Source organism: Rousettus aegyptiacus, unplaced genomic scaffold (genome assembly GCF_014176215.1).
Source record: "Rousettus aegyptiacus isolate mRouAeg1 unplaced genomic scaffold, mRouAeg1.p scaffold_m13_p_2, whole genome shotgun sequence".
NCBI lineage: Eukaryota > Metazoa > Chordata > Mammalia > Chiroptera > Pteropodidae > Rousettus > Rousettus aegyptiacus.
The window spans coordinates 37,017,415-37,031,787 of record NW_023416295.1 but is presented as its reverse complement, the minus strand read 5'-3'; the positions used below and the strand labels follow the sequence as shown (position 1 = coordinate 37,031,787).

Here is a 14,373-nt window from a genome sequence, read left to right as displayed (position 1 = left end):
ATAGACAGTAATATTGTATTATAATCATCAAACCTACTAAGAGACTCAGTCTTAATTATTTAAACCACAAAAAATAAATGATAATTGTGTGCTATAATGGAGGTGCTAACTATCGTTACAATGGCAGTGATTACAATTTATACATGTATCAGATCAACATGTTATATATACCTTAAATTTGCACAATGTTATATATCAAATGCATTTCAAATAAAAGTTAAATATTTTATATCTTTTTAAGTATATTTTCTATTAAAATTCATTATTTTTAGACATGTGATCTCTTAGGTAAGAGGGCTTGACCAAAATACCTTGAATTGCATTTTTTCACATATATTTAATACAGCGTTTCATTAACAAGTGAACATACTCTTTATTTTTTCATATTTCAAATTCTCATTCTCTCTAGCTTTCCTACTCACAGCTCATTCACTATAGATCATTCCGCCTTATTTAAAATGGCCAACTCCATGCTTTGTAAAGTGGGAGGCAATTTGGTGAAGTCCCCCAGAAATGACTTTTTAATGTGTCATTCTTTTTATTTGGACATTGGATTTGAAATTTCACTAATTAGACATAGTTTTAACTGATATTTAATTACCATCTTTTCTTCCTCCTTCAGCTCTTAGCCGGTCTCCGTTTCAGTGTACACCAGCAATCAGAGATGGATACTTCTGTGAAATTTGATTTACAAATCCAAAGGTATAAGAACTTCTTCAGTTTATAATAACTATTAAGGAAATTTTTTAAAACAAATTTATTATATATTTTAAATATTATAGAATAGACAGCTAAAATTTAAGTATTTGATTGTACCATTTTTTAAATCAATATTTATATCATACAAATTATTCTGTTTCGAATTTGTAAAACAAAACAAAGTTAATAAAATTTGATCATCTTCTTGGAGTTAAATGCTACTGAAAATAATTATTTTGATTTATATGTTTTTCATTGCTTTGTTGCTTTTAATTTGCTCATTTTTAGTGTTATTACATTTGCCTTTGTATGATTTTATGATGATTATGCACAATTCAGTCTTAAATGTATTTTTTTCTTTTTCAGCTCCAATCTTTTCGACAAAGTAAGCCCAGTTGTATCTTACAGAGTTGACCTTGCTGTTTTAACTGCTGTTGAGATAAGAGGGTCAGTATGATTACCAAGTTGAGTATCTTATTCTCATGACTTAAAGTAGTTACTTTTTAAAAGCTTCTTTTGTATAGTAGGCACTCCACGTTTAGTGGCAGTTTTACTAGAGCTATAGCTTCTGTAGAAAGATCTTAGGTGTGTGTTTCAGAGCTCCAAATTTTATTTGGTAATCTTCTAGATAAAAACCAGATATGGCAACAGCAGGCACAAAATAAGTGTCTTGAACTTTTATGCAAATTGACATCAATTCACCTGTTAGATTAAATTAAATAAAGAGTAGTTTGTGTGTGTGTGTGTGTGTGTGTGTTTATACACATACATATATAGGTTTTTTTCTTCTTTTAAATACATAGTACTTTTTAAAAATTATTAGTTCTGATTTTATTCATTTAGGTACAGATTATTTTTGAAAATGAACTGACCGTTTCGTTTTGATATTCATGGTAGGTTTTCTTTGGTCATTGTTTAGAGTCTCAAGTCCTGATCATATCTTTCTTCCAATTCCAAATTGGGAGCACAAGGAGAACCCTGAGACTGAAGAAGATGTTGGGCCAGTTATTCAACATATCTATGAGGTTTGCAGTTATTAGATTTAACTAATACCTGGTAGAGAACTAACAAAGAGAGGAACAGATAGACTACCTTAAAAAAAAGTCTATTTTTATGTAAACTCTGCATAGTTTAGGTATGTATCAGAGATGTCTTTCAACGTTTTCCCTATTATTCTTAGGTTCATTTTTATTATACAAGTAGCTTCAAGTGGTTAAAGAAAGCAGTTTTAGAACAAATTATTCTTTAAAACCAATTAGTTCTACCTTAATGAAAGCAATAGATCATTGACTATTTTTGCAGTTCTGATTAAAAATTAACAAATGCCTGTAGCAGATCATCAAAATTCTGTATCTGTAGGAAAATTTTCTATGTCATCTTTCATCAGTAAGTTTTTTGTATTTTCCTCTTTTGTTTCTATTTTAGTCTTGACACATACTGCCTTATACTTGAGGCAAATACCGAGTTTGATATTTTTTGCATAATAACAGTCATATTGTAATAGTAGACTAACTATGGAAACTCTGTTGTTTCAAATCCTCTTGCTAATGATTCCTATAGTTGACGTAGAATGATTGTAGAAAAGATTTTTTCCCAAGGCATTTATATTTTCTTTTTCTCATTAGCTGAGGAACAATGGTCCAAGTTCATTCAGCAAGGCAATGTTAAATCTTCAGTGGCCTTATAAATATAACAATAACACTTTGTTGTACATCCTCCAATATGATATTGACGGACCAATGAACTGCACTTCAGATATGGAGATCAACCCTTTGAGAATTAAGGTAATGTGTTTCATAGCAGCTCTTCCTTATGATGATATTTTATTGCCTTTTTTCTAAACTGACAAAAGAAATGCAAGAAATAAAACAACTATTTTAATTCACAAACCCATCTTGTAAAAATATTTGAATTTATAACCACTATACTGAGGATTCAATTGTTTATTTGTGTAATGAGTAAGGATTAATTCTTTGAAGTCCTAGCGAACTGTGTATTTATATAGTGTTCAGTGAACCTCAGGAGATGTTCTTGAGTGACCCAAATTGACTTTGATTCCACTGCATTGTGACTTATCCACATATACTGTTGTGTCGAAGGTATTTTGTTGTTGAAATTTTTGTCTTTAGAATAAGATACATTTACTGCTGGCTCTCTTCAGTAACCTAGAAAAATGTCATTTTATGGAATTCTATATACTTTGGGATGTAGTCATCTCTGTCCTAGCACATATATTTGGATAAGATGCTGTTGCACAATTTAGACTAAGGAAAGTTAAAAAACAAAACAAAAAACATATACTTATGATTGCCATTTCTCACAGATGTACACTGTGAAATCTCAGGCTTTTTCAGTGTGTTTTATCAGTTTCCCCTCTAGGCTATGCAAGGGGAGAAAAATCACGGCTAGGCAGAGGTAACTTTTTTCTACATATTCTGAACTCTAATATTTTCTGTGCTTTTGACCGTATATATTAAGTAGTAAATTTTCTGTCATGCTAAATTTTCAGTCATTATGTTTTAATCATGTTTAACAGTTTACACCCAAATGTCAATGTAAAATGTTTTCCATTATTATTTATCACCAGTCTATTAATATAATCCTAGGTCTCAAATTCACAAGCAACTGAAAAGAATGACACAGGTTTTGGGCAAGGTGACCGGAACCATCTCATCACTAAGCGGGATCTCACCCAGAGTGAAGGAGATATTCACACTTTGGTAAGTGCCATTTCGACAACAAGCACTTTAAGCATTTAAAAATATGTGATTATAGAACTTATGCCAAAGAACATTTTAAAAATAACAACAGCTGTACTTGAAAGAACTACATATATTTTTATACTATTCAGTCTTCTTACTTTTCTTGTTCCTAGTCAAATTAATGCCATAGTTTCTTCAAATGGTTTATCTTTATAGATTGTTAATAAAAATATTCTATGTTCCAACTTTTTGGTCTGACTGTACTCCATTAACGGACCTCTTTCTTGACCTCACCCTAATCTTTGAGGCTTTAGTGCAGTACTGCAGAAAAAACCCAGAAGGCCTCAACAAGGATATAAGAATAATTAGCATTATGATTAACTCTTGTTGAGTCAGCCTATGTAATGACAGTAATGTTATAAAGGAGCTTATCAGTTAAGGTTTTGAAATTTAACAGTTCTGCAAACCATCAGCTGGCAGAGAACCTGGTATAGTGTTTATTATGTTCATTGATGACCTCAGGTTACTTTCACATCACCAAATTCCATGCCCTTCTTAGTTCTCGTCAATTGAACTGCTCAGCGGGTTTTGGCACAATAAATCACCTCCTCCTTTATGAAACACTCCTCATTCACTTCTAGGGCACTACTCTCCTCTGGTTCTTCACCTGCCACAACTGGCTACTTCTTGATCTCCATTTCCAGACCTTGAAACTATAGAGAGTATTCCAGGGCTCAGGGCTCAAGGCTCGGATTTTTGGTCTGCTCCACCTACATTCATTAGATCTTTGCTTTTTAATATTGCAGACACCAGCCACATTTCTAGTGTCTGATAGCCACGTGCATATAACAACATTGATAGACCTAGAGGGTATTATGCTAAGTGAAATAAGTCAGACAGCGAAAGGCAAATACCATATGGTTTCACTTACATGTGGAATCTAAAGAATAAAATAAATGAACAAAATAGAAACAGACTCATACAGAGAACAAAGTGATGGTTGCCAGATGGGTGGGGGTTTGGGGGATGGGTGAAAAAGATGAAGGGATTAAGAAGTATAAACTGGTAGTTACAAAATAGTCATAGGGATGTAAAGTACAGCATAGGGAATATAGTCAGTAATACGTTAATAACTGTGTGGTGCCAAGCAGTACTAGACTTATTGTGGGCATCATTCTGTAAATTATATAAATGTCTAACCACTATGTTGTACACCTGAAACTAATATAAAATAATATTGAATGTCAACTGTAATTTTAAGAAATTTTTAATTAAAAATAAAAACAAAAATAAATCTTAAAAAAAGTTTGTATAATTAAGTTTGTTTTTAAAAAGCCACATGCGGATGGACATGTGAAAAGATGCTCAAGGTCACAAATCACCAGAGAAGTGCAAATTAAAACCACAATGTGATACCACTTCACACCTGTCAAAATGGCTATCATCAATAAATCAAAGAACAAGTGTTGTTGAGGATGCAGAGAAAAGGGAACCCTCATACGTTGTTGGGATTGCAAATTGGTATAGTCGCTATGGAAAACAGTCTGGAGGTTTCTCAAAAAATTAAAAATGGACATACCTTTTGACCCAGCAATTGCACTTCTGGGTATTTATCCAAAGAAAACCAAAATAATAATTTATAAAAAGACAGCCCAATTTACAATAGCCAAGATACAGAAGCAACCTAAGTGCCCATCAACAGACGATTGGATAAAGAAGTTACGGTTCATATATACATTGGACTATTAGCCATTAAAAAAATGAAATCTTACCATTTGCAATGACATGGATGGACCTAGAGGTGATTATGCTGAGTGAAATAAGTCAGATAGAGAAAGATAAATACCATATGATTTCACTTATATGTGGAATCTAAGGAACAAAAAGAACAAACTAATCAAAAACAGTCACAAATATAGTGGAATATTTGGTGAGGGACAGAGGAGAGGGGAGTTGGGGGTCTGGGAGAATGGGGTGAAGGGTTAAAAAGTACAAATCAGTAGTTGATAGAGGGTAACAGGGATGGGAGCATGGCATAGGGAATGCAGTTAGCATAATACTCTGGCTAGGTGGAAAACCAGAGGAGAAAAGGAGCAATTAGGGGGATCTTTTTATAAACTATATAAATATCTAACCAATGTACTGTATACTTGAAACTAATTAAAAAAAAAAAGCCACATGCAGCTAGTGGCTACTACTTTGGGAAGTGCAAATATCTCCATATTGATGATTCCATCACTGGAGAAAGTTCTGTCAGGCAGCGCTGCACTAAATGATCTTACTCTTGTGGCTGTAAATACCACCTCTGTGCAGATGACTTTGATTTATATTTCCAACCTGATTCTCTACACTGAGCTCCAGACTTCATTTTTCAACCTCCTACTGCAACTCTTCTTAAGAATTTAATAAGAATCTTAAACTTAATTCTAAGAGCATACGCTTGAGTTTTCCCAACTCTGCTCTTTCTGCAGTGTTCCACATTGTAGTAAATATCAACTTCATTCTCTATCTAAAACCCAGGCATCATGCTTGACTCGTTTTCTGATTTTCTAAGTTTTTTACTTTTAGCTCTTATATTTACATCTCTATACCATATTAATTTTTTTTTTTTAATGTAGTGTGAAGTAGGGGCCCAGATTCCTTCTTTGGCATGTGGCTTTCCAGTTGTTCCAGCATCATTTGTTGAAAAGACGATTTTTCCCCTTTAAGTGGTCTTGGCAGCCTTGTTGAAAATGAATTGACCATAAATGTATGAGTTTATTTCTGGACTTTCAGTTCTTTTCCACTGATCTATACATGTATCCTTATGCCAATACCAAACTGTTTGAATTTTTTAGTTCTGCAGCAGTTTTGGAAATTAGAAGTGTGTGTCCTCCAGCATTTTCTTTTTTTTTTTTTTCCAAAATGTTTTGGCTATGTGGGCTGCTTTTAAAATTTGCATTCCTATAACATTTTATATAAATTTTAGGATCAACTTGTCCATTTCTATGAAAAAGGTAGCTGGAATTTTCATAGAGGTTTATTGGATTTGTTTATCAGTTTAGGAGTATTCTCATCTTAATATTGTCTTTCAGTTCTTGATATCTTAGGGTTCTTTTAATTTCTTTCAAAAACATTTTGTAATTTTCAGTGTATGAGTCTTGTACTTCATGATTAAATTACTTCTATGTATTTTTTTCTTTTTGATGCAATTTTAAATAGATTTCCTAATTTTGAATTAATTTAAATTATTTAATTTTATTTTCAGATTTTTTATTGCTAGTGTGTAGAAATGGAACTTATATTTGTATATTAATCTTGTATTCTGCACCTTTCCTGTACTTGTTTATTAGTGCTAATATTTTTTTTGTGTGGATCCTTTAGTTTTTTGAGGGTTTTTTTTTTTTGTATATATAAGATCCCGTCATCTGTGAATAGAGAGCTTTTATTTAAATTTCTTTTTTAATCACTTGCTAGAACCTTTTGAACAATGTTGAAAAGAAGTGTTGTGAGTGGGCGGCTTTATCTTGTTCCTCATCTTGGGGGAAAGCATCCATTCTTTTATCATTAAACATAATGTTAGCTTTGGACTTTCCAAAGATGCCTTTATCATATCAAGAAAGGTGGTTTCTATTCCTGCTTAGCAAATAGAGACACCATTTACTTGTTGGCATTGTTATGAAGTATATGCATGTGAAATGCCTAATGCAGTTTGGCCAGCCCATAGAAGATCTGAATATTTGTTACCTTTGGCTGCTTGCCTTCAAGTTATTGATAAAAACATTGAATGTGGCAAAGTACATCCATATGTCACTTGATTTTTACAGTGACATGGAATAACTATTCAAGATTTACTGTTTCTTTTTCTTTTCCACAGGGGTATTGTGATTGGATTTTCATGTCTTAACTAAAATCACCGTACTCTGGGTTTGCTCAGAATGTTGGGTCTAGCCATAGATTCTCAGAAGAATGTTAAGTTCTAGCCGTAAAAATAAATCTTTTAAATATTATTGATATTTTTCTATAAACAAATTACTTTAAAACCATCTCTTCTAACAAAAAGCATTTGTAGACTCTAATATTAGCTTGTCCATTTTAAATATCTCTGGCCTTCACATGAAACAAGTAAAATGTCTGATTTTCAAACGTCAAAGAGATGATAGAATGACCTTTTCTTGTAAGTAAACATCTTGTTTTTGCAGGGGTGTGGAATTGCTGAATGCTTGAAGATTGTCTGCCAGGTTGGGCGACTAGACAGAGGAAAGAGTGCAATCCTGTATGTAAAATCTCTGCTGTGGACTGAGACCTTTATGAATGTAAGTGGATAGATGCAGCATTTAGCAAACTTAACCACTTTTCAAAGAAATAAAAATGTCTGACATCTAGGAAGTCATTTCATTGTTTTTCCCATATAGAAGGAAAACCAGAATCATTCATACTCTCTGAAGTCATCTGCTTCTTTTAATGTCATCGAGTTTCCTTATAAGAACCTTCCAATTGAGGATATCTTCAACTCCACATTAGTAAGTCATTATGTGGGGAACTGGAGTAAGTGCACTCAGTTTAATGTCATAGATATTTTTATTTTAAATAATGACATTTTAACTTTTGATAATTTAAAGTAATTAAGTTATTTGATAGGACTATAACTTAGTTTAATATTACTATTTTTCTCCTCCACCCCAGATTTATTAAAGGTAGACCTTTTACTTTAGCATTTTGTCCCATGTAAGAGATTCTTAGTATATACTAAATTTCATGGGGAAAATTTTGGGAATTTCTCCCTGTAAAGTTGGAAAGTTGGAAATTAACTGCAAGGAGTGAAGGAATTTTAAAGAGCTTTAATTTGAAGATTAAAAATGGGACTAGTGCATCATAAACTTGGTTGGATTATCTAAAAATCATTTCAGAAGCTATCATAAGTTCACCTGTTGTTGGGAGTTTCACGTGTGTTATGTGTCTGCTATCAATATCAGATATAGAATTACAAATTACCATACACAAGTAAAGAAAGAAATATGAATACTATTAAAATAAAATGTAGTAGGGATTCGGATAGTTGTTGAATAAGTCAGTGAACTATTTTTAAAACTCAAAAACTTTTTTCCACTGACAGGTTACCACTAATGTCACCTGGGGCATTCAGCCAACACCGATGCCTGTGCCTGTGTGGGTGATTATTTTAGCAGTTCTAGCAGGATTGTTGTTATTGGCTGTTTTGGTATTTGTGATGTACAGAGTAAGTAATGGACTTAGGAGGAGAGGGAGGGAGTGGGGAAGCAGAAGAAAAAGGGGAGGGAGAAAGGGAAGGAGAAATGGAAAAGAAGGAAGGGAAGGAGTAAAGGGACCTTTAATGATGCAGGATGAGCATGAGATAGTATTTGAAGAAAGATTTTACTAAGTGCCATTTAAATTTTCTTGGTGATAATATACTCAGAATACTTTGAATATTCTTTATTGACATGGCAGTGATGTTAATTTTTCTTCAATTGACAGATGGGATTTTTTAAACGTGTTCGGCCACCTCAAGAAGAACAAGAAAGGGAACAGCTTCAACCTCATGAAAATGGTGAAGGAAACTCAGAAACTTAACTGTGATTTTTTTTAAATTATGCTCCTTCCTGACCCATTAGAATTACCAGCGTCATTATAGGTTTCAGTTTCCTTCATGAGGAATAAAATTCCAAGACTTGACTGCTGATGGTGCCCGTTGGTATTAACCACAAAATGAGAGCAATATCTGTCAACCTTTTTGTTATAAGTTTAGACATACATTTAATACATATTCACTGACTTGTGTTTTTAGTTATTTAAAATAATAAAATCTCAAGTGATAGTTCTTCAATGTACATAAGACAGGAATTGCCTGAATTACCACTTTATGTAAAATAGTACTTCCTACAGTTACTGTTTCTGATTTGTACGTTGGATTTTGTTGTTTGTTGTTGTTGTTATTGTTCTAAAGCAATCTAGATTTGGACCTTAGCATCCACATCTTTTGTACAGGTACTTTAATGTTAATACACATTACACTACAGTTGAGTTTTCAAGTGACTAAAGACTTTATAAATGCATTAACTTAGATTTTAATATTACCTACATGGTAAACTAAAAAAAAAAAAAATCAAAAAACCATGACCCCATCAAAATTCTTTCCTATAATAGCATAGGTACAGTAGTTTGTTTTAATATAAAAATTAGGTACATGCTATTAATTTTTGTTTATATTTAATCCATAATCCATTTTATTACATTTTGATTTATGTAAGTTTAAGTTGTATTTTAAATCCTTTAAACCAACCTATACTAAAATTAGTTCTGTAATCAAAAATGCCTCTTGTGTAATAGTTTAATTTCAGCTAAACATCGTGATGCTAAAAGCCGTATGGAGTTGGAAATTATTTCCAAGGTACATATATTCCATTGTATTAGTCTGGCCATTTACAATACAAAAAAAAGAAAAGAATTTAAATTTAAAAACTATGTTGGTAGTATTTAGATAGCATTGCTTATTTAATAGTATGTTCTTAGATTAGAGCAAGAGTTTTTAGCTGGGATTAATTTATTTTCCTCCTATATATGTATTTGTTTCTTATATTTGCAAAACGGTTACTGAGAACAGGTCAGGATCAATGAGGAATCTTTATGCAACTTGCAAGAACCCTGCACCCAACCCCTCAACCCCATGAGAAACGCTTGGAGCTGAGATTCTTAAAGTAGCTCACCGGTTTGTTTCTAGTGATAGCATGATGCTGCTCATGTAGATGTTACCTCATTTTGAGCAAGGTCTAATGTATAAAACCAGTCTCAGCTATCACAAGGACTTATAAAAGGTACTTTTATAAACAATTCAAGTTAGTGGAAGCTTTTTAAAACTTTCTTAGGTTTATTACCATAAATTACTTTTCTAGGACTTTTAAAAAAAAAGCTTCACAGGTGGCAAGTTGTAGTTTTATATGTCTGTAAGGCGATGAATTTTCTGGAGAAATATGTGATTTATTCACAGTTCCTCGAAGCCTGGGGATGACTATTAATTACACCTATTTTTGTGCAATCGTATCATGATATTCATTAGAAATTGAGGGTTTAATAGCTTTTTAACTGCTGTCTTCATTAGGCAATGGTAAATATTCCCTTAAATAATTGAATATTTTTCTATGTTTTAAAAATAATTGAAATTGATCTTGCCTTGTCTCGTGTTGTAATTTCTTACACAAGTTGCCGTAGTCATAAAATAGAGGCACATGTAGGTGAGTTATATAAGGTAGAACGTTGACAAGACCCTATATTTAGCTTTAGCGAATTTCAAATTTAATAGGTTTTATAATATAGATTTTGTTAGTAGCTTAAGAGATCTCAGTCATATGCAATAAGTATTTTTATTACCAATAAATGTAATTTTTTTAAAGAAAAAATATTTTTATCTTACGGCCTGCCACCAGACAGTCACCAAGTTGTTCTAGAACAGCTTTTCACCTTACCTGTTTTCCCACCTAATAACAGTCATTCCTGAAAATATATTTTGGATAGAAATTTACTCTTTGAAAAAAAAGTTTTTATTGCTTTTGCACAATCTAGTCCTTTTACAGCCTCTATTTCAAGGTATAATATTGTATAGGAGATTGAAAGATATTGTCATTGGAAATTAACTAGATGTTTTAAATTTCCTTTATGATGTGTAGTCTCAGGCAATAGTATTTTCATTTAAAAATGAAAATTTGTATCTCTAAAAAATGTGGTAGCAGTTTAATTTAAAAACCTACTCTTTAAGGAAAATGTTTGGAAAAATGTTGGGACTCTTTTTACTCTAAAGTAGCATGTGAATATATTTGGTTAAAACATCAAAAAATAATCCTATGAAAACTATTTTAATTTTCAAATATTTTAAATACTACTGTATGATTTATTGAGAATTAAAATCCATTTCGAGTATAAAATTCTTATAATATGATTCAGTTTAAAAACATATGAGGTAGAGAATATTTAAAGCATTTGAAACTGGTAAGAAATATCGATACTATTGTTGATTTCTTATACAGGCATTTATTTCAGAATTCGTATTTTGAAAAACATTTGTGTGAAAGACATTCTTTCCTTTTCTTCCCTTTATCTTTCTCTTGCGATTTATTATAATTCTGATGAAGTTTTCATAATTCTGAAATGTAAAGCAATTAATCAAAATATTAGTACCGCAGTTCTACCTATGTTATGAAAACTACTTATTCATAATAAATGTTCATTAACACTTTATATTTATATAAAGAAAAAATTTAAGTATTAGTAACAGAGACTATACTGGCTTCTTTAAGAGGGCTATGAAAGATTAATAGTGAACCATGACCCTAAGAGAGAGATTTATGTGGCAAAAGTATAGTATATAAGAGATCAGCTGTTTTTATAAGGCAAATAGAATTTTAAGTTGATAGATGTCCATCCCTTTGTCACAGCTTGGGGAAGAATAAGTCATTCTTTGAATACCTGTGTATGACCATTGCCTATTTCAGTGTCACCTTGTTTATAGTTTTGAATAGCTTGTATATGTGGTAGTTTAATAAGAAAAAAATATGCAATTTGAAAATCAAGTATCAAAAATGGTGAATGAAATGACTTACTACTCAGTGTTTTTGGAGAGTTTCCCTTTTAACTTGGTGGGCTATTGTGAATGATGAACCTATGGACGTGCAGCACACATATATGCTTTTATTCCATTTTAATTTCTGATACCTAATGAATTTTTTGGGAGAGGTACTGAATCTTTCATTTTTGTTGTCATTGTTCTCAAGTGCAATATAACAATGTAACCAAACTCAGATAATTTCAGTCATTATTAATTTAGTAAACCTAATTTAAATGAAGATTTATTAATATTTTTGTTAGCAAGAAGAAGTGATTCTGCTGTGGGTATACAAATTAAGTTCTTTACCCCTAAAAGGTTCATTTTACATTTTATTTCAGGCTGGACGTGAAGTATCCCCTACTAGTTTTGAAATGCTTTGAAATGTCTTAAAGTAACTTGGTACCTGTTTATATCAAATTAGTTTGCTACTTAAATAACATAGAAAGTTATTTTCTTTATTTAGTTTCTCTTGTGATCACCCACATTGGGTGAAACATAAAATCTTCTAAAATTTGTCATTTGCTAACTTAATCTGAATTTGTGAAAACTGGTACAGTGTTCTTAGTTTCCAATGTGTAACTTGTGACTATACAATAAACTTGAGCATATTGTGCCACGTTTGTATATAGACTGTTTTTCCTCTCTGATTTTTTTTTTGTTTTTTGTTTACATAAGCAAGCAATAATGCACTGAAAGTATAACTTCAGTGAGGTGACACACCTCTCTAAATGTTTGAATTCTTAAAAGTATTAGTTATCTGAAAAAAGCTAACAAAAGAATTGTGTTAGATCAATCAAATTCATCCAAACTGAAGCAGAGGGAATGAATGAATGAATGAATGAAAATAAACAGTCTCTATGACCTGTGGAACAATCTAACTAGGTATAACAGGAGTCTTAGAAGAGAGAGAAAATGGGTCAGACAAAAGTATTAGAAGCCAAAAAGCTCCCGAATTTGATCAAAAATAGCAGCCTATAATTTCAGAAGCTTAGTGAACCCCAAACAGGACAATCACAGAAAACACTGTTTATGCACATCTGGTCAAACTGCTGAAAACCATACGTTGGAAGAGGTTTACCTCACTGGTTTGAATGCCTAAACCTAATCATCTATATCAGCAAAATAGGTATGGATAAGGTTGGATTCATCTTGGAGAACAATGCCTCTCTATATGTGGAACTATGAAACTGAAGAAATAAGTTATCTACTCCCAACATAACATGGTGAGATAGGCATATAACAATTGTAGACATTCTGATTCAAAGAAGGAAAAAAGTCATTGGTCCCAAGCAATGTCAAAATCCAACTAGACAACTCCATTTGGTTTCCAAGTCTGAATAATTCTCTGTAGCTTATGGCTCTACACTAGGTCCTCTTATTTTTGCCCCTGTGAAGTGTAGCACATGTTTGCAGCTGAGTATTGGTAAAATTTTGTGGGTCCAATATACTTTCTCATTTTGTATTCTGTTCTTTTAGACCCAAGTTGGCAGTGCTGCTGCTGATATAAAATTCAAAAGAAACTTGTGGCTCTCCAGTAACTGCCAAATATCAATTGACCATAAATGTATAGGTTTATTTCTGGGCTCCCTATTCTGTTCCATTAGGCAATATTTTTCTTTTTGTACCAGTATTATGCTTTTTTGACTACTAGAACTTTGTAATATATTTTGAAATCAGATAGTACAGTATCTCCAGTTTTGTTCTTTCTGCTCAAGAGTGCTTTGGCTGTTCTATGACTTTTAGGATTGTTGGTTCCTATTTCTGAAAAATGCCTTTGGAATTTTGATAGGGATTACACTGAATGGCTTTGAGGAGTATGGACATTTTAATAATATTAATTCTTCCAATCCATTAACAAGATATTTTTCCATTGATTTGTATCTTCTTTAATTTTTTTCATTGGTGTTTTGCAGTTTTTAGTGTACAGATCTTTCCTGTCTTTGGTTAAATTTATTCCTCAGGGTTTGTTTTTTTTTTCCAGGATATTTTTTTTTAATTCTATTTTAAATGGAATATATTTTTTAAATTTCTTTTTCACATAATTCATTGCTAGTGTGTAAAAACAATACTTTTTGTATGTTAATTTAGTATCCTGCAATTTTGCTAAATTTGTTTATTCTAATAGTTTTGGTGGAGTCATTTAAGATTTTCTATATATAAGATCATATCATCTACAAATGAACAATTTAACTTCTTCCTCTTTGGATGCTTTTATTATTTTTATTTTTATTTTATTTACTATATTTTATTAATTTACTTATTTATCCCAATCACTTTGTCTGGCATTTCTGGCACCATGTTTAACAAAAGTGGTGAAAGTAGGTATCTTTGTCTTGTTCCTGATCTTAGAAGAAAAGTTTTCAGCTTTCATCATTG

General features: G+C 31.9%; 1 protein-coding gene across 2 annotated transcripts in view; it reads left to right on the top strand.

The window, feature by feature from the left end:
* ITGAV (integrin subunit alpha V) overlaps positions 1–12,625 on the top strand; it is a 73,844-nt gene extending 61,219 nt beyond the window's left edge. For both annotated transcript variants that reach the window (XM_016150944.2, XM_016151031.2), the window contains exons 22-30: positions 623–702; positions 1,066–1,146; positions 1,619–1,724; positions 2,325–2,483; positions 3,306–3,419; positions 7,583–7,696; positions 7,796–7,903; positions 8,497–8,619; positions 8,877–12,625. In XM_016150944.2, the coding sequence (XP_016006430.1) occupies positions 623–702; positions 1,066–1,146; positions 1,619–1,724; positions 2,325–2,483; positions 3,306–3,419; positions 7,583–7,696; positions 7,796–7,903; positions 8,497–8,619; positions 8,877–8,972 (981 nt within the window). In that variant the 3' untranslated portion in view covers positions 8,973–12,625. The remainder of the gene's footprint in view (positions 1–622; positions 703–1,065; positions 1,147–1,618; positions 1,725–2,324; positions 2,484–3,305; positions 3,420–7,582; positions 7,697–7,795; positions 7,904–8,496; positions 8,620–8,876) is intronic.
* The last annotated feature ends 1,748 nt before the right edge of the window (positions 12,626–14,373 follow it).